The 17,331-nt window shown below is 41.1% G+C and overlaps 3 protein-coding genes and 1 long non-coding RNA gene across 4 annotated transcripts; 3 read left to right on the forward strand and 1 right to left on the reverse strand.

Moving 5' to 3' along the window:
- The first annotated feature begins 832 nt into the window (after nt 1-832).
- Nucleotides 833-3,116, forward strand: LOC136421392 (ADP/ATP translocase 2-like). Its single transcript, XM_066408662.1, has 5 exons — nt 833-863; nt 1,342-1,398; nt 1,590-1,883; nt 2,329-2,391; nt 2,770-3,116. Exons 1-5 carry the CDS (start codon nt 834-836, stop codon nt 2,989-2,991), a joined length of 666 nt encoding a protein of 221 aa, XP_066264759.1. The 5' UTR covers nt 833; the 3' UTR covers nt 2,992-3,116.
- Nucleotides 3,117-3,390: 274 nt separating this feature from the next.
- On the forward strand, nt 3,391-8,266 carry LOC136421397 (uncharacterized). Its single transcript, XR_010753450.1, has 2 exons — nt 3,391-3,590; nt 7,929-8,266. It is a non-coding gene; the product is annotated as an uncharacterized lncRNA (long non-coding RNA).
- LOC136422100 (heat shock protein HSP 90-alpha-like) lies at nt 6,335-7,390 on the forward strand. Its single transcript, XM_066409751.1, has one exon. It carries the CDS (start codon nt 6,335-6,337, stop codon nt 7,388-7,390), a length of 1,056 nt encoding a protein of 351 aa, XP_066265848.1.
- Nucleotides 8,267-8,331: 65 nt separating the features above from the next.
- LOC136422202 (carboxypeptidase A2-like) lies at nt 8,332-15,303 on the reverse strand. Its single transcript, XM_066409848.1, has 7 exons — nt 14,928-15,303; nt 14,312-14,428; nt 13,792-13,984; nt 12,273-12,481; nt 11,918-12,002; nt 10,556-10,713; nt 8,332-9,243 (listed from the first exon to the last, which is right to left on the reverse strand). The coding sequence occupies exons 1-7, from the start codon at nt 14,991-14,993 to the stop codon at nt 9,085-9,087; spliced, it is 987 nt and encodes a 328-aa protein (XP_066265945.1). The 5' UTR covers nt 14,994-15,303; the 3' UTR covers nt 8,332-9,084.
- Between the last annotated feature and the right edge of the window lie 2,028 nt (nt 15,304-17,331).

Raw genomic sequence — 17,331 nt, forward strand, 5'->3', positions numbered from 1 at the left:
GCCTGTTTTTGTTCCTTGTTTTATACATAATCTTATAGACGTCTGTTCAGCTAGTCCCTCCCCTGATGGAGGCAAGATATTAGACCTTTATCAACCTGGCACTTGAAAGACACTTTCAAGTTTACAGTTTGATAAAAACTGTTCCAGTACAGTTTATTCTGTTAAAAACACGAAGCAGAACGTATGACATTCAACAACATCATGTAACGTTTGTGGAATATACCTAATAATAGTATCTTTGTCTCGAATGACATCTTGTAACCATTTTCTGACTGCTTCTACTGAATATAACTATTCAGTGTTTGAATTCCCTTGAACTAATTATAATATCTATTTGATACTGATTAATGAGTTAGTGAGTATCGAATCCCAAATGATAACAAAACAATGTTCTCATCCACTTTCTACTGCACCTATATTTCACTATGTTTACACCACTTACAGTTGAATATGATTTGCCTTTATCTGCATATGTTCTCTGTAATGAATAGATTTAGCCGTGTCTCAAAGGAATTGTTTTGTTTTTATTGGCATTCTTAGCAGTTTTGATGATTGTTTCTCCATGAGAAAATCATGGCAAAACTTAGTGAACTGAAATCTGATAAGTTACCAGGTTTGTGTGAATGTCCTCTAGGGACAAACTGGAATCTTAGTCAAATCTGAATAAATCAAAGAGGTCTTAATCCCAAATTCTTGGAGGGACTATCAGGTCTCAAGGTATCTTTTAAGTGACTCTTTCATTGAATTGTTGGTAGAGTTATTACTCGTATGTTTTTAGGGCGTCCCTTGACTTGAGTTCCAACCATTCTTTTCTTGTTTGTTTGAAGGCCAATATGGGGGCCTACGATGTGATCAAGGATAAGGTAAGGCGTCTTGAGAACTTTTTCAGTTCCTTAAGATCGTAGAAATGGTGTTGTTATAATGATTGACGCTCAGAGAATGGAGTGAGACTTTATGATGATGTATTTAATCTTGTAATTGCTCGTAGACAGTGACCATTATAGTGCAATTTATTGCGGCTTGTATATCTGTGTTTTAGAAATAGTGAAGACATATGTTTGAATTGAATATTTATTCTCAAACTATATTTCTGAATTGTGCTCTGCTGAAAGTATGAAATGGTCACACTTTGTTGCAACTTCTTTGTGGAATCTATGCTATAAAATTACTTAGTACGTGTATATACATAGACTTCAAACAAAGTTACAACATATTGTTTATTCAGAATTGTAAAGAATTGTTCCCACCTTAAAGGCAGTTAGTCAACTTGTCCACCTAGAGAATGCCATCCCTGTGGTGGCTGAAAAGGCCAACTTATATTTTGCTTTTATCTGTTCCCAGCTTAAGGCCCCAAAGAACCCTTTCGTCCTGGAGAGCATCCTTTCTGGAGCCAAGAACGTAAGACAATCAGAGATTTAAGGTTATTGGAGATTGAACAACTAATAGAAAGTAACATATGGCTTTATCATAACTATTGCTGACATGGTGCCATTATGATGATGGCATGGGTTGTTCAGTGATGATGAGTTTACATTGGACTTATGTTTTGTTTGACATGTAAGATTAATTCTGTCTTTGTTTGTTTCCAGGTTGGCATGGACAAGGAGACGGAGTTCTGGCGCTACTTTGCCGGAAACCTGGCGTCCGGCGGTGCAGCAGGGGCCACCTCCCTGCTCATCGTCTACCCGTTGGACTTCGCCCGTACCCGCCTGGCCGCTGATGTTGAAGCCGGTGGCAAACGCGAGTTTGACGGCCCCTGCGACGACCTAGAGATGATCTACAGGACCGAAGGCATTCAGGGGCTGTACCGCGGCTTCGCAGTGTCCGTCGCGGGCATCATCGTCTACCGCGGCGCCTATTTCGGCATGTACGACACGCCCAAGGTAGATAATCATAAAAAGCAATATATTGCTTCATTATAACTGGATGTTGACATAAGGCGAACATGATGATGATGATGAATGTGATGATAACTGATAGATTCAACTATATTTTAGGGAGAGATACCCTTACTGTATACAAATAATTCAAAATGTCAAAGAATGTCTAGACACATTAGAACCAATTGTGCAAACGATACGTTGGACTCAACATGTTGATTTACACATATCTATTCATATACATTTATATATAGGTCAATTCATTTGTATCCACTTGACTGTTTGTATGTATAGATGTAGTAGACCTTACGAAAGTCGATGTACTTTTGTTGTGTCAATAAAGATTCCATTACTGTATGAATTGTCTGCTCTTGGTGCTTTTACCATTGGCTTACGCTTTTTTCTGAAATGTAAGACTAATTTTGCCTTTGTTTGTTTCCACCTCAAGGCCGATAGGCAATTCCCCCTAGAGAGGATCATCCGTAACACCAACAACCCCACCGTACTGCTGGTATGTTTCAATTCCTTCTCAGATGAGAGATATATTAGGAATCGGGTAAGTTAAAAGAACTAATACTTTAATGATTTCATGATGATGGTGATGATAATCGTATGAATTGTCTCCTTTTGATGACTTTGCCTATAGCTATGACTTATGGTTTGCTCTTATACAGGTAATAACAATTGTTTCGCTCGTGGGACTTTGTTCTACGAGTTCTAGACTATACATCTACATATTGAGTAGAAAATGATTGCCCTACGTTGTATAATAACGTTGGCTTACGTATCTAGTTGACAGGCTTACTGAAACGTTGTAAGTTACATAGTCTTTGTATTTTCTTTCTCATCCTCTAACTTTGCGTTTTCTTTCTGTCATGTTCTGGTGCAGGTAGCGCCAGGGGACATCTCGATGGACAAACTGTCCGAGGGGGCCATGAACTGCTTCATTTATGTGAGCAATGAGCCGGACGTGGCATCGCTGAGGCGTGGCAACCTGGCCAACGTCATCCGCTCCTTCCCCACCCATGCCTTGAACTTCGCCTTCAAGGACAAGGTCAAGATCGTCTTCTTGATCGACGACGACTCACTGGTATGTTTGGATTTCTTCTAAAGACAAATTGAATTCATTTGGAATTGAAGAAGCCAACGATAAGTAATGCATTGCTTCATTATCACCTGATTATGTTGACACACGGCGAACATAATGATTACATGATGATAACTTTATGAGTTGTCCCGTTTTGATGATTTTGTTTGCTATGAACTTATCTTTTGTTTGTTTGTTTGTTTGTGGGACTTTGTTCTACGAGTTCTAGACTATACATCTACATCTTGAGAAGGAAATGATTGCCCTACGTTGCATGTCCGACGTTAACTGTTAACGTTGACTTGCGTATCTAGTTAACAGACTTACGGAAACGTTGATTTATTGTAAGTTACATAGTCTTTGTGTTTTCTTTCTCACGCTCTAACTTTGCGGAGTTTTTTTTCTGTTATGTTCTGGTGCAGGTAGTGCCAAAGGACATCACCAAGGACGCGCAGGACAAGGAGGTCGCGGCGTATCTCACCCGCATGGTCAGTGAGGAGGGCGTGGCATCGCTGTGGCGCGGCAACCTGGCCAACGGCCTCCACTACTTCCCCACCCAGGCCTTGAACTTCGCCTTCAAGGACAAGGTCAAGATCGTCTTCTTGATCGACGACGACTCACTGGTATGTTTGGATTTCTTCTTAAGACAAATTGAATTCATTTGGAATTGCATAAGCCAACGATAAGTAATGCATTGCTTCATTATCACCTGATTATGTTGACACACGGCGAACATAATGATTACATGATGATAACTTTATGAGTTGTCCTGCTTTGATGATTTTGTTTGCCATGAACTTTTGTTTTGTTTGTTTGCTTGTTTGTTTGTTTGTTTGAGACAGAAGAATTTTCAGCAGTACAAATTTTGATTTTGTTTGTTTCCACCTAGCTGACCAGAATTGAACAAATCAAAGAGATTATTAATACATTGCTTCGGTATAACTGTCACATACAGTGATCATTATGCTGGTGGTAATAACTGGTGATTTGGAAATAAAAGGCACTTTTTTGTTTCTTCTTCGCTTCAGGGTGAGATAGTCACGGTGGAGTGATGCAGCAAGAGCCGCCATCTTTCCTGCCTCCGTGCTATACACTGCATCACGTGACAAGCTTCATCATCCAATCACCGCTATTCTTTATTTAGATAACACAGCATCACGTGATTAGCTTCGTCATCCAATCACCGCCCTTCTTTTAGCCCATGTACAACAAACTCGTCCGTTACTGTTCATATTGTCATTTTTAAGTCCAACCTGTTCCGCTATCAATGTATTACTGGTAAATAGACCTTCTATTTGTGTTTATGTACGTGCGATCACAATTTGTATGTACGTGATTTAACTCACAGCTTCAAAGTTTGGAATGTTTTGGAATGTTGCTTGGATAACGATGACGTGCAGTTAATAAACCCAGATGTGAGGCCTACATGGTGTTGACGTTTCTTCTTTATTTGATTATTTTTATCTTTTATCTTAAGACTAATCCAGAGTTTACTAATAGGCAGTTGTAATACATTTTGAGTATAGTATTGTTTGCACATCACAGCTTCAGTTTGGGTATGCTTGCCCACTACAGTTAGTCTGAACATGAATATTCACTGACACAACAAAAGTACAACGACTTTCGTAGGGTCATCTACAACTATACATAAAACAAACAAGTTGACACAAGAACCTTGCGTAATACTATATATGAATATAAATCAACATGTTAAGTTTAACGAATCATTTACGCTACCGATTCTAAGGTCAGTAAGGGTTACTCCTCCTAGAATTGAATTCATTCATAGATCGGACGTATTATATTGTTATTGAATTAAAACCAAGGATGGGTACCGGTACAGAAAATCCAGGTCAAGAGGATAAGGTTATGGTCCGGACCTGGTACAAAAGTACATATTTTGGAGAGCGAGTGTAGTGATGTTTACAGTGCTTTACGGAGAAAAGCGACGTGGAGAAAAAAACTGTTCATTTGCCCCAAAGTAGCTACCGTCTAGGTCGCGTAAAAATATCTTTAAGTGATAGTGAATTAACAAACCTCAAGCAATCTCATAATCATATAGTAATATATATGTATACGGGAACAAACGCTGTATATGTGTATACGTGGGGGCGCGTTGCAGAAATATAAACTACGTAGCATGTTATCCTAAACTCATCGTTAAATGTTGCTTACAAATTTTGTCGTTATTGACGTTTGCTGTCCTGTGACGTATGTGACATGACCTCAAATCTTAGTATGCAGCTGCTCGAGTGAAAATACACATCATCAGTGACGTGGCGAGTAGCCATTGGTAGACAGCAGATTCCTGCAGACGACCGGTACTCCCCGCCCCGCTGGTTGGGTAGGGAACGTACTCATAGTTCGGCCCGTCCCACACGTACAGACCGACCTGAAACGTGAGACAAAAAGTCATCAGATCGTCCGATAAAATTCTTGACATCATACGCCCATTAGTAGTATTTTCCTAGATATCAATACCCACATTCCAATGGGACGGCGCTCTCGCCACGGTCTCTCTGCGACCTAAAATTGACCAAGGCGCTCAACGGATTTCGTAGATAAAGAATGAATATTTTTAAGCTTTGTGCGTTTTATTTTGTATTCAGAAAAAGAAGGATTTAAATCACTATCCCATATGTCGTCAGTGTTATTCAACAATTCCTACGCGCTACCTGTGTACAAGAACCCCAGTCACATTTTCAATTCCTTAATGGTAGGATCACATTTCCAAGGCGGAAAACATAGTTTGAGAAAACATAGACTAAAATGCATATCAAGAATATTACATAACTTATGGTAAAGAGTATTTCTTTTATGTGTTTTGTGGTCTTTTATATCTTGTTTTTCGTACCCGTTTTGAAAATGTGACTCCAGTTCCTGTTTCAAAAGGTGGTTGAAAAAGCAAAGACAAAGTTTGGCACAGAAACAATAGAAATTGAAATGAGGTTTCCCTTCATTCAGTCTTGGTAGTCAATAGTATTTTTGTCACTATCATTGGTTTTTGGTCTTAAAGATATTAATACATTTTGAAATTTTGTTGTCCTTGTGAGACCATGTTGATTTAGTTTTAAAACATTATGGATGACATCCTCTGGGAACCCCACAACTGATGCGAATAAAGAAAACGTTTGGCAAAAAAATGGCCTTCATTATGACGTCTATGTGGTCAGGAAGGTTGAACAAAACTAAACACACAAGACTATGGTTTGACTTTGGAATTGACTGTGGCATTTCACTCACTCACTCACTCACTCACTCAATCAATCAATCTATCAATCTATCAAAGTTAAGGATAGTCTTGATAATAAAGGTTAACTAATTAATAGATAAGCCCCGGTTTAAGCTGTTACTGTGTATTTTCTAGATGACTGAAGCGGAGCAGGCTCAACAGGAGACTCCCATGGAGGAGGATGCGGAGGTGAAGACCGTTGCCTTCGAGATCGCCCAGCCGATGTCTCTCATCATCAACACCTTCTACTCTAACAAGGAGATCTTCCTAAGGGAGCTCATCTCCAACTCCGCCGACGTGCTGGACAAGATCCGCTACGAGAGCCTGACGGATCCCAGCAAGCTGAAGTCCGGCAAGGACCTCACCATTCCCATCACTCCAAACAAGAACGACATCACGCTGACCATCATGGACACCGGTGTTGGGATGACCAAGGCTGACCTGGTCAACAACCTGGGTACCATCGCCCGCTCAGGCACCAAGGCCTTCATGAAGGCCCTACCGGCCGGCGCCGACATCTCCATGATTGGTCAGTTTGGTGTGGGCTTCTACTCCGCGTTTCTCGTGGCCGACAAGGTGGACGTCATCACCAAGCACAACGACGACGAGCAGTACAGGTGGGAGAGCTCGGCCGGAGGGTCCTTCACGGTCTGTATGGACCCAGGGGAACCGATCGGCCGCGGCACGAAGATCATACTGCATCTAAAGGAAGACCAGGCGGAGTACATCGAGGAGAAACGCATCAAGGAGTTGGTGAAGAAGTACTCTCAGTTCATCGGCTATCCCATCAACCTCGAGGTGACCAGACGCTACAAGGACATCAGCCAGGAGGAGTACGGAGAGTTCTACAAGAGCGTGACCAACGACTGGGAGGATCATCTAGCTGTCAAGCACTTCTCCGTGGAAGGTCAGCTGGAGTTCCGCGACCTCTTGTTTGTCCCGCGCCGCTCTCCCATCGACTACAATTATGAGGAGCTGATCCCAGAGTACCTGAATTTCATGAAGGGCGGGGATTCTGAGGACCTGCCGCTCAACATCTCCCGTGAGATGCTTCAGCAGAGCAAGATCCTGAAGGTCATCCGCAAGAACCTTGTCAAGAAGTGTATGGAACTGTTCACTGACCTCCACGAAGACAAGGATAACTACAAGAAATTCTACGAGTCCTTCAGCAAGAACTTTAAGGTGGGGTAAAATCATTAGTTGCTAGAAATGCTGTAGATAGAACAACTTCAGACAAGAGTTCCACGACCTCATATCTCCATGAACAATTCTATCCATGCAAATGACTGACACATTTGCATAAAATATGCTTGGTCATAAACACCTTTATCTAATTACACATGTTGCAATATTGACAGTCCTATAATTTTCCAATTAGATGAATTATGGTCTTTTTGCGTCAATCATGCAAACGAGGAATGTATTTGCATAATTGGTATCTGTTGATGATCCACTTTCCATAAACTACATACGTTTCATGTATTTGAGTCTGATAATGGAAGACACTGTAAATATAGATTTTCCTCATTAGCTAATGCAAATTAAGTCTTTTGTTTTTGTTTGTTACCACCTAAAGACAATGTGTCACCCTAGCTGACCAGAATTGAACAAATCAAAGAGATTATCAATACATTGCTTCGGTATAACTGTCACATACAGTGAGCATTATGATGGTGGTAATAACTGAAGATTTGTAAATAAATGGCACTTTTTTGTTTCTTCGCTTCAGGGTGAGACAGTCAAGGTGGAGTGATGTAGCAAGAGCCGCCATCTTTCCTGCCTCCGTGCTAACACTGCATCACGTGACAAGCTTCATCATCCAATCACCGCTATTCTTTTAGCCCATGTACAACAATTCGTCCGTAACAGTTCATATTGTCTTTTTTAAGTCCAACCTGTTCCGCTATCAATGTATTACTGGCAAATAGTCCTTCTGTTTGTGTTTATGTACGTGCGATCACAATTTGTATGTACGTGACTTAACTTACAGCTTCAAAGTTTGGAATGTTTTGGAATGTTGCTTGGATACCGTTGACGTGCAGTTAATAAACCCAGATGTGAGGTCTACATAGTGTTGACGTTTCTTCTTTATTTGATTATTTTTATCTTTTGTTTTAAATCTAATCCAGAGTTTAGGCAGTTGTAATACATTTAAGTATAGTATTGTTTGCACATCACACCTTCAGTTTGGGTATGCTTGCCCACTACAGTTAGTCTGAACATCAATATTCACTGACACAATAAAAGTACAACGACTTTCGTAAGTTCAACTATACATAAAGACAAACACCGAATTAACCTTACGTAGGTACTTAATATGAATAAATCAATATGTTAAGTTTAGCGTATTGTTTACGCTGCAATTCTAAGATCAGTAAGGGTTACTCCTCCTAGAATTGAATTGAATTGATTCATAAATATGAAGTATTATTATCATTATTGAATTAAGACCAGGGATAGATACCGGTACAGAAAATCCAGGTCAAGAGGATAAGGTTATGGTCCGGACCTGGTACAAAAGTACATATTTTGGAGAGCGAGAGACGAGTACAAGTCTCTGTGAGTGTAACGATGTTTACAGTGCTTTACGGATAAAAGCGACGTGGAGAAAAAAACGGTTCATTTGCCCCAAAGTAGCTACCGTCTAGGTCGCGTAAAAATATCTTTAAGTGATGGTGAATTAACAAACCTCAAGTAATCTCATAATCATATAGTAATATATATGTATACGGGAACAAACGCTGTATATGTGTATACGTGGGGGCGCGTTGCGGAAATATAAACTACGTAGCATGTTATCCTAAACTCATCGTTAAATGTTGCTTACAAATTTTGTCGTTATTGACGTTTGCTGTCCTGTGACGTATGTGACATGACCTCAAATCTTAGTATGCAGCTGCTCGAGTGAAAATACACATCATCAGTGACGTGGCGAGTAGCCATTGGTAGACAGCAGATTCCTGCAGACGACCGGTACTCCCCGCCCCGCTGGTTGGGTAGGGAACGTACTCATAGTTCGGCCCGTCCCACACGTACAGACCAACCTGAAACGTGAGAGAAAAATTCATCAGATCGTCCGATAAAATTCTTGACATCATGCGCCCATTAGTAGTATATTCCTAGATATCAATACCCACATTTCACTGGGACGTACGGCGCTCTCGCCACGGTCTCTCTGCGACCTAAAATTGACCAGAGCGCTCAACCGATTTCGTAGATAAAGAACGAATACTTTTACGCTTTGTGTGTTTTATTTTGTATTCAGAAAAAGAAGGATTTAAATCAATATCCCATATGTCGTCCATGTTATTCAACAGTTCCTCCGTGCTACCTGTGTACAAGAACCCCAATCTCATTTTGAATTTCTTAATGGTAGGATCACATTTCCAAGGCGGAAAACATAGTTTGAAAAAACATAGACTAAAATGCATATCAAGAATTCCCGTGTTTATTTATTTATTTCGATTTACCACATTTGTGGAAGGATTGACATAACAGGTGACTATCACCTTTTCAAGATGTCATCCCAGACCAGACTGTAAGATTTGGACCATCGCACACCGGGGCATGCCCCTACTCTTTTTCGAAAGGTGTGGTGAGTTCTTTAACGTGCGCGGGGTGTGGCTCTCCCCAAACACGGGACCTCCATTTAACGTCCTATCCGAGGGACGTCCCTAACCCTAGATGAGCTAGGTACTCATTTACACCTGAGTGAAGTGAGGAAAATCGTGTTAAGTGCCTTTCCCAAGGGCACAACGTCGTGGCGCAAGTTCGGACATGTCTCTGGGCACAACCCGGGATTAGATCCCATTGTTTGACAGTCGCGCGCTCTACACTTGCGCCACACGACGTCACTTAAAAATGTTGAAAATGTGACCGTAGCATCAACCAGGTATGACAGGTGTTGCAAAGTATGGTATTATTTATCATAAAGAGGTAATCAAAACCTCATGCAAGTGGATTGATAACAGGCACATCTTTTATGAAATGACTTCAATTTCGCACAAATGTAAAGGCGCATATCTTCCTGAGATAAAAATGTCTGTTTGCTGTTCAAATTCTCCTGAGCGACTGAGTTGATTCAAGCTGATCACATTCTTAGAAGTCCGTCAGAGGTAAAAAGCAGTGCAAGGTACTTTCAAACAACACGTATATCGAAATGCATATCTCTTTGATTAAACACCAACTCAGTAGCTCAGGAAAATTTCCACAACACATTGAGATATTTCGGTCTCAACAAGATGTTTCCTTTACATTTGCGCCAAATTTCAATTCATTTGATGAACAAATGAGCCTGTAAATAAATCACTTGCATTACTTTTTGGCTCACCATCGTAGAAACACAGACTAGAGTACCTGAATGAAGGCAGGAAACATTTCTTGTGCTGTGGGTACGATCTGGTCGGGTGGGAGAAGGAATTCGTGCTCCCAGACGTCTCGCAGCTCGATGGCGTAAGAATGAACAATCCCAACTTTGTCATATGCCCAATCCATTGAATCACCAGATGCGACGTCTGTGCAGGCACAAATAAGAAAATATTGTAAAAGGATAAAATTGTATATGAATGAACTTTAGTGCTCAATAATCCTACATGGTACAATGTATGACAATGAAAATAATAAGTAAAATACTACAAGACTGATTCATCCTACAATTATAACTACAAAATATCACCGATAACAGTATATGGGTTACAATATATTAATGTGTGGGTAATATAAATTCGGTGTCACTTTTGGAATGAGGTATAAAGAAATCGACCTATGTAGGCGGATATAGGAGTTGGACATGACAACAATTTAAACATTATCCATTTCACACGTTCCGTGTACTTTTACTCCTTAGGTAGTCAGCGAAAAACCTTTTAGATTTTGTTTCCCATAATAAAATTGCCAGACTGTACAATGGAACTTGCAAGTCTGGCAATGTGCACTAAGAAGAAAAGAAACAGTAAAGAAAATGACCAGTTGTTAACTTAAAGTAGGAAATTCGATGAGTGGAGAATAACGTATCTACAATGCTGATGTGTTATAATACAGTGCTAAACTTTCTTCCAACACTAAGGTATCCACGGATCGAACTTTCGACGTCCACTGTCGCCTTCTTCAGGATCAATAATGACCAGTCACTACCGAACGTAAGCTCGCGAAAGTTACGGACACGTGACTTTATTGACACGTGTCATTACGGATACGTGACGTCAGCAATTGGTCAAACGTGCCAGGAAGTTTATAACGCCCACTGTCCCTGTTGAGTGATGGCTGGAGTGCCCTGATGTATATGGCCTCCTTTATACCTCTCATAAAGTAGACCTCCTCAGTGTCTAATGTTCTGACTTTGTCCAGTGAAACGGTATGGCCCGGATATTCAATGTGGATGTGTTGAGAGACTTCAGGCGAATGAGAGCTGGGGCGTTTGTGCTCAAGGAATCTAGTTCTCAATGAGCGTTCTGTCTCACCGATGTAGACGAAAATTCAGTGGTCGTCGAAAATTTGATCCGTGTATACCTTAGTGTTGGAAGAAATTTTAGCATTGTATTATGATTACTACCAACACAGATGAGCTTCAATTATAATGTTGATGGGTATTGTTTGTCGCAGAATAATGCATGCTGTGATAGCCTGTGCTTTAATCTAGTCAATGATCATACTTTCCGTAACTCAAACTAGACGCCAATGACAATTTTGATAAACCTTCAGGATAAAAATATAACGTACACAATATGTCAGCCACACGCCCATGTCGGTACTGTTTGCCGTGCACCCTGTTGATGGCAGCCGTGGCTATTTCTGACAGCTTAACCTGCAAAGAAAGAGTTTTTGTTCAATATATAAGTTGACACATCTAGATTACAAAATAATTCATAAAACTGGATAAGGTTTCTAACAGACTTGTTCGCTGATGGTAGACAGCGGATGTCGTCTGACTCTGTTAGATATCTTATGCTTCGATTATAATATTGGAAGAGGGGCCACGTGCAAAATTTTAAACAAAAACAAACTAACATCTTTGAGAGCACATCACAATGAGTGACTGAAAAAAGATACCGTAAGATCAACGAAATCAACTTACATGATCTTCGTGGTCGAAGGGAATCTTTGTCGCGTTGAAGGCGTATGGGGACATCCACAGTTGACCCAAGGAGTGGAGTGTCAGGTAAGCCTGTACCGTCCCCCGACGCTCCATGATGAAGTCTGACACTCCTTTGATCTCCGGCTCTGATTCCGGAGACCGGCCGCGGTAAACGTCACTACAAGGATCCGTACTCGACCCGATCGGCCCTGTAATACAATATAATACTATTGTTGACCAGTAGTATATGATAAAACGTTCAGCAACTTGTCCAACAACTCTTGAAAAGCCATTACGCTCTGCAAAAACATAACAGCATAATGAATGTAGCACAGAATAAATCATTGTACTTGTATTATCTACTAACAGAATTCCCCTAGGTTACATAATTCCGCCACCCTGAAAGGATACGCCCAAACAAATCTCTAACCCAACGTCCCCGAGTATAATGCACTTCTGTATTTCTTAACTGTGCATACCTGGGGGATGCTGCACTAGAGATCTCTTAAACCACCTGTTTTTCAAAGTGTTGGATTAATGTAACCAGACGGATTATTGTAATGGAGGTTATATGATCAAACGTACAGCAAATTGTCCAACATCTCTTGGAAACTATTACGCCCTGCTGTAAAAGATTACGTTGTATGTAGCAAAGAATAAAATCATCGCACAGTCTTAGGTGGAATTTCTTATCTCTAGGCACTTTCATGATAAGTACTGTCCTACATTTACATATATTTACAATACAAAGATTCACGTCATTATGTATTCAGATTTTATCTATAGAGAGGAATTCTGGTCTTGAAGACGACAGACATGTATGATCATTGTTACCTTTGATAAGAAGAAGAAAAACTTTATTGCGCGACAATTGTATCTGATACTATGTATGACAGCGTACGTTCATGAAAGTCGACCTATTGCTAATAGTTAACAAACACAAAGAGCTAGTCAAAGCTATGACTAACAGTAGAGATAATCTATTTTGATATGATGGTTATGCCGTTTATTGGTGTGTTTGTGGACAGCATAATCGAGAAGTTATGGATGGATCTTTGGGATATTTGAAGGATGAATCCAGGACCGAAATGTCTCTTTTTTCTGTACTGAAGCAAAAGCAGTTCGTTTCTATATCTCAATCTTTTGATTTAAAGGCAGCCAAAATGATATTAGCGCCGAAAAAATAGAAATAGAATAATGTTGAAATCTTTATGGTAGTGACATTCACTAACCCTGTTCAGCACATTTAAGTAGTAACTTCATACTTTGAGCATTTCAAAGCCGCGCAGAAACGTGCCGTACGATGATCCCCTTAGTTTTGCGAGGCTACTAAAACCCCGGCGATGATTTTCAGTGAGTTCTCACATCACAACGACAGCGTATTTTTGCATCATGGACGTCTCTTACATTGTGATAGTGTTGTTTGAACTAATCATGTATAGAAATAAGTAGATAAATAGACTTTGAAAATTCAAACTTTTCGGGCCCTAATATTGCTTTGGTTTCCTTTAAGACTCACCTCCCCAGCGTACGTCCCAGTTACGGTTTAAGTCGACGCCCAAGCAGGTGCAGTTCCGCGCTGTGCTGGTTTTTTCACAGGTGCAGTTTCGGTCCCTGTCGTCGCCTGTACAGGTGCAGCTGCTAGTTGGGTCACCGTTCCCATCCGCACACGTGCTGTTGTAGTAAGCGGTAGACTTTCTCCACAGCCTCCTCTGTGGAACAAAGGTAAGCCTAGTTTTAGACTTAATTTTTAATGAAAAATTGCTATAATATGTACTCATATGTAATCTTATATATACACTGTACAACGTAAGTTAACTGACTCGGCAAATCTATGTCGTGTATCTACAGTTTGGGTGTCATAGCGACATTCTATGGTACTGCAGTGGAACGTGCGATTTTTTTCTGTGGTATCTATCTCAAAGTCCACTTTGAAAGGTAAGTACTGTACGTTACAAAAAGTATATTTTGGGGGGGGGGGAAGCATTCTCAGCGTCGATTTGTTGATTTTTGTAAAAGGACATACGGTTGGTACTTACCGCAGGATGTGACCATGAGTAAATGTATCCGTCCGCGTTGATAACAGGGGCGACGTACCAGTCTAACTTCTCCAGAAGATCTGTCACGGTCTGGTCATGGCCGTAACGTGTCACCAGCTACGGAAACATGACATGGGTAATGCTTCGGTCACAATTGCGCTGCGCCGGTATGGGGTGTAGTCTCGGCCGGGGCCCCCGAAGCCAAAAATACGTCCCGGTGGACTGTCGAATATCGAAGGGGCACCACAATTAGCTTACGGCGTTTTTTTTTTCTTTCCGGGTCCCGGGTTGATTTAAGATCCGAGTTAAAATCATCCCGGGGCCCGGCCGTGCCCCAAGATAGACGGGTTGCCACAGGGTAACCCACGGGGCAACGCAGGTGTCACACCCAAAAGTGCAAAAACAGCCCGTTAACTACCCAGCGAGGCCCCTTTTTCAAATTGTGACCGAAGCATAACGTAAATGCAAGAAATAAATCGCAAAAACGGGAAGAACATTGAATCCAGATCCTTACTTTTCATTTAATACATTTAAACCATTCGAAGCTGGTGTGTTACGCCAAATGGCGGTTATACCGGCTATATAGATACAGATACAGAATTCTCAGATGACTCACCTGGTGAATGAAATACAGAGCTGTAGCTGGAGTGATCCACTCCCGAGCGTGGACCCCAGCATCCATCCAAACCGCACGCTTTGGAGTACTCTTTGCTACACCGATCTAAAAATATGTGCGAAGACCATACTTCTGACTTAAGCGAAAAAAAATTAACGGTTCTCAGTGGCAAATGTGCTAGATGTTGGCACATCGGCAACCAAATCCGCAGTGTGTTTTTTGGCACACAGTTTGACAGATTAGCCGAATAGGCTCGGTGGGCGTCACCCCACCGTCCGGGAAGGTAGTGTTAAGTGCCTTTCCCAAGGGCACAACGTCGGGGCATAGTGAGTATCGAACTCGGGGCCTATTGATTCCGAGTTCAACGCTCTAACCGTTACGCGGCGCCGACGTCACACTTAAGCGAAGTAGAATGCAAACACTTTTTCTAAACAGTTGCTTTTCTAAACAATGTACAGACGAGACAGTAAGAAAACATGGTCAACAGCATGCGAGATACGGAATAGTCTTGTTATGTTTTGTCTTAGAAATTTTCCTTTGATACAATCATACTGGTCTTTGTTAATCAGATTTTCTAGAAGGGGTTTGATTCTATTTGCTAGTTAAGTAAGCCTATCGGTCTCCAGTTGTTCAGTATTTCTGAGTTTTTACTTTTGAAAAGTAGTCTTGATATAGTTGAAGAGATTCATCAGTCACGTGTAATAACAGTTACAAGAATATTCATCAATCAGTGACTTATAAAAGGTAACGAGATACGCACCTCCAAATCTCGTCCAAGTCTCGTCCTAGTCTCGTGTTCTCGTGAGACTAGGTCACTCCGTGATCAAGATGTACAGTAGACATCGAAAATTTGGAGGTGCGTATCTCGTTACCTTGTATAAGTCACTGATTGATGAATATTCTGGTAACCAGTCTTGATATAGCTTTCCTTTTGTACTTGTTAAAGAAAATTGTAACATTTTTTTTAAATAAAATTGCGAGCTACGGAGAACCGTTGTAATTGACATTGTACTACTACGATATAGAGAAGCCAAACAAACCTTCATCGCCACCACTGGTCTTCCCTCAAACGTGTGTGCAACGTTTACCACAGTTGCGAGGTCAGGGTACTTTCCTGCCGTGTCCGCAAGGTACTGCAGTATCTACGGACAAATTGAACGAATGAACTTTATTGCTCGACGATTGTACATGGCACGACATAAAGAGACAGCTTGTAGACACTGCTAGTCTGCCTGAACTAATCATGGTGTGTCGGTGCCATGTCGGGAGACTTTAAGGAATGTCCTTCATTCCTTTGGGCTTCATACAAAGGCTTAAGGCAATAGAAACTAATCGTGTTGCCCTATCTTTATCAGCTTTATCTGCACTAGTACCGTTTATACACAAGAACAACAACAGAAACCATCCCGGCCAACAAACTGCATTCAGGACTCCACAAAACAAACAAAAATTCTTGGCGTAAGTAAATCCGCTAGGTTACATAACTCCGCCACTTTGAAAAACAGTGGGTTTTACATCTCTCTAGTAGATCACTCCAAGTTATGCAGAGTTTTGATGTACAAGAGTGCATTATACTGGGGGACGTTGGGCTGGAGATTTGTTTGCACGTATCTTTCGGAACTATGTACCCTGGTGGAATTATGTTTACCGATTTTGAGAACAAAGTATCATTATGATAGCGTTGGGCTCAAATTTTGAATTCACCTCATCATAAGGATGGTATCTGGCAAAGTTGAACTCGCCGACTTTGTCGTCTTCAGCCAACCGCAGGTTCTCACGGAGATGTTCCTCAATTCTCTCGCGATAGTCCTCCACGAAGACTTCGAAGGGCAGTCCGTACTTACGTAACAGGCCTTTGAGTTCGTCCGCAATGGAAGGCCCTATCGTGACAGCGACGTCGGCCGTGCCAGGAATGATTCTCGTTCCTAAAAACTACGTAGACACGAATGGATGGGTTAGGCCATATTGATTTGATTATATGGATGACATCCGTGGCGCAGCAATTTTGCCCCCCCCCCCGCCCCAAAGTTTCGTCCATACTGTAAATCGTACAAAGCAGTTCCTCTCTCTCTCTCTCTATACATGTATATATATATATTTCGGAAAACGGATATCAATGTCGTAGAATGCCAAAGTCAATTCCAAAGTCAATTCCAAAGTCGAACAAGTTGTGAAAGAACAAAAATGAAGAATCTATTATTCGGTACTCATACTCTGTGTGTTTATTTTTGTTCATCTTACTTGATCACGAAGATCTTATAATGAAGGCCACTTTCGTTTTTGCCAAACTTAACTCGCACGCTCGCATCAGCATTGGGGTCCCCGGAGGATTACATCCAAATAATCAAATCAACAGGAACATATTGGAGTCATATATATAATAAAGGATATCGTAGTCATTTCA

The sequence above is a fragment of the Branchiostoma lanceolatum genome, chromosome 16, assembly GCF_035083965.1.
Source record: "Branchiostoma lanceolatum isolate klBraLanc5 chromosome 16, klBraLanc5.hap2, whole genome shotgun sequence".
NCBI lineage: Eukaryota > Metazoa > Chordata > Leptocardii > Amphioxiformes > Branchiostomatidae > Branchiostoma > Branchiostoma lanceolatum.

Excerpts from the sequence above, each read along its gene's own strand:
- LOC136421392 (XM_066408662.1), top strand. The coding sequence starts at position 834 with ATGGGGGCCTACGATGTGATCAAGGATAAG. Across the intron at positions 864-1,341 it reads ACGATGTGATCAAGGATAAG|CTTAAGGCCCCAAAGAACCC; the intron begins GTAAGGCGTCTT and ends ATCTGTTCCCAG. Across the intron at positions 2,392-2,769 it reads ACAACCCCACCGTACTGCTG|GTAGCGCCAGGGGACATCTC; the intron begins GTATGTTTCAAT and ends GTTCTGGTGCAG.
- LOC136422100 (XM_066409751.1), top strand. The coding sequence starts at position 6,335 with ATGACTGAAGCGGAGCAGGCTCAACAGGAGACTCCCATGGAGGAGGAT.
- LOC136422202 (XM_066409848.1), bottom strand. The coding sequence starts at position 14,993 with ATGGATGCTGGGGTCCACGCTCGGGAGTGGATCACTCCAGCTACAGCT. Across the intron at positions 12,482-13,791 it reads CTGGGACGTACGCTGGGGAG|GGCCGATCGGGTCGAGTACG; the intron begins GTGAGTCTTAAA and ends ATTGTATTACAG. Across the intron at positions 10,714-11,917 it reads GCGTGTGGCTGACATATTGT|ACGTCGCATCTGGTGATTCA; the intron begins GTACGTTATATT and ends GTGCCTGCACAG.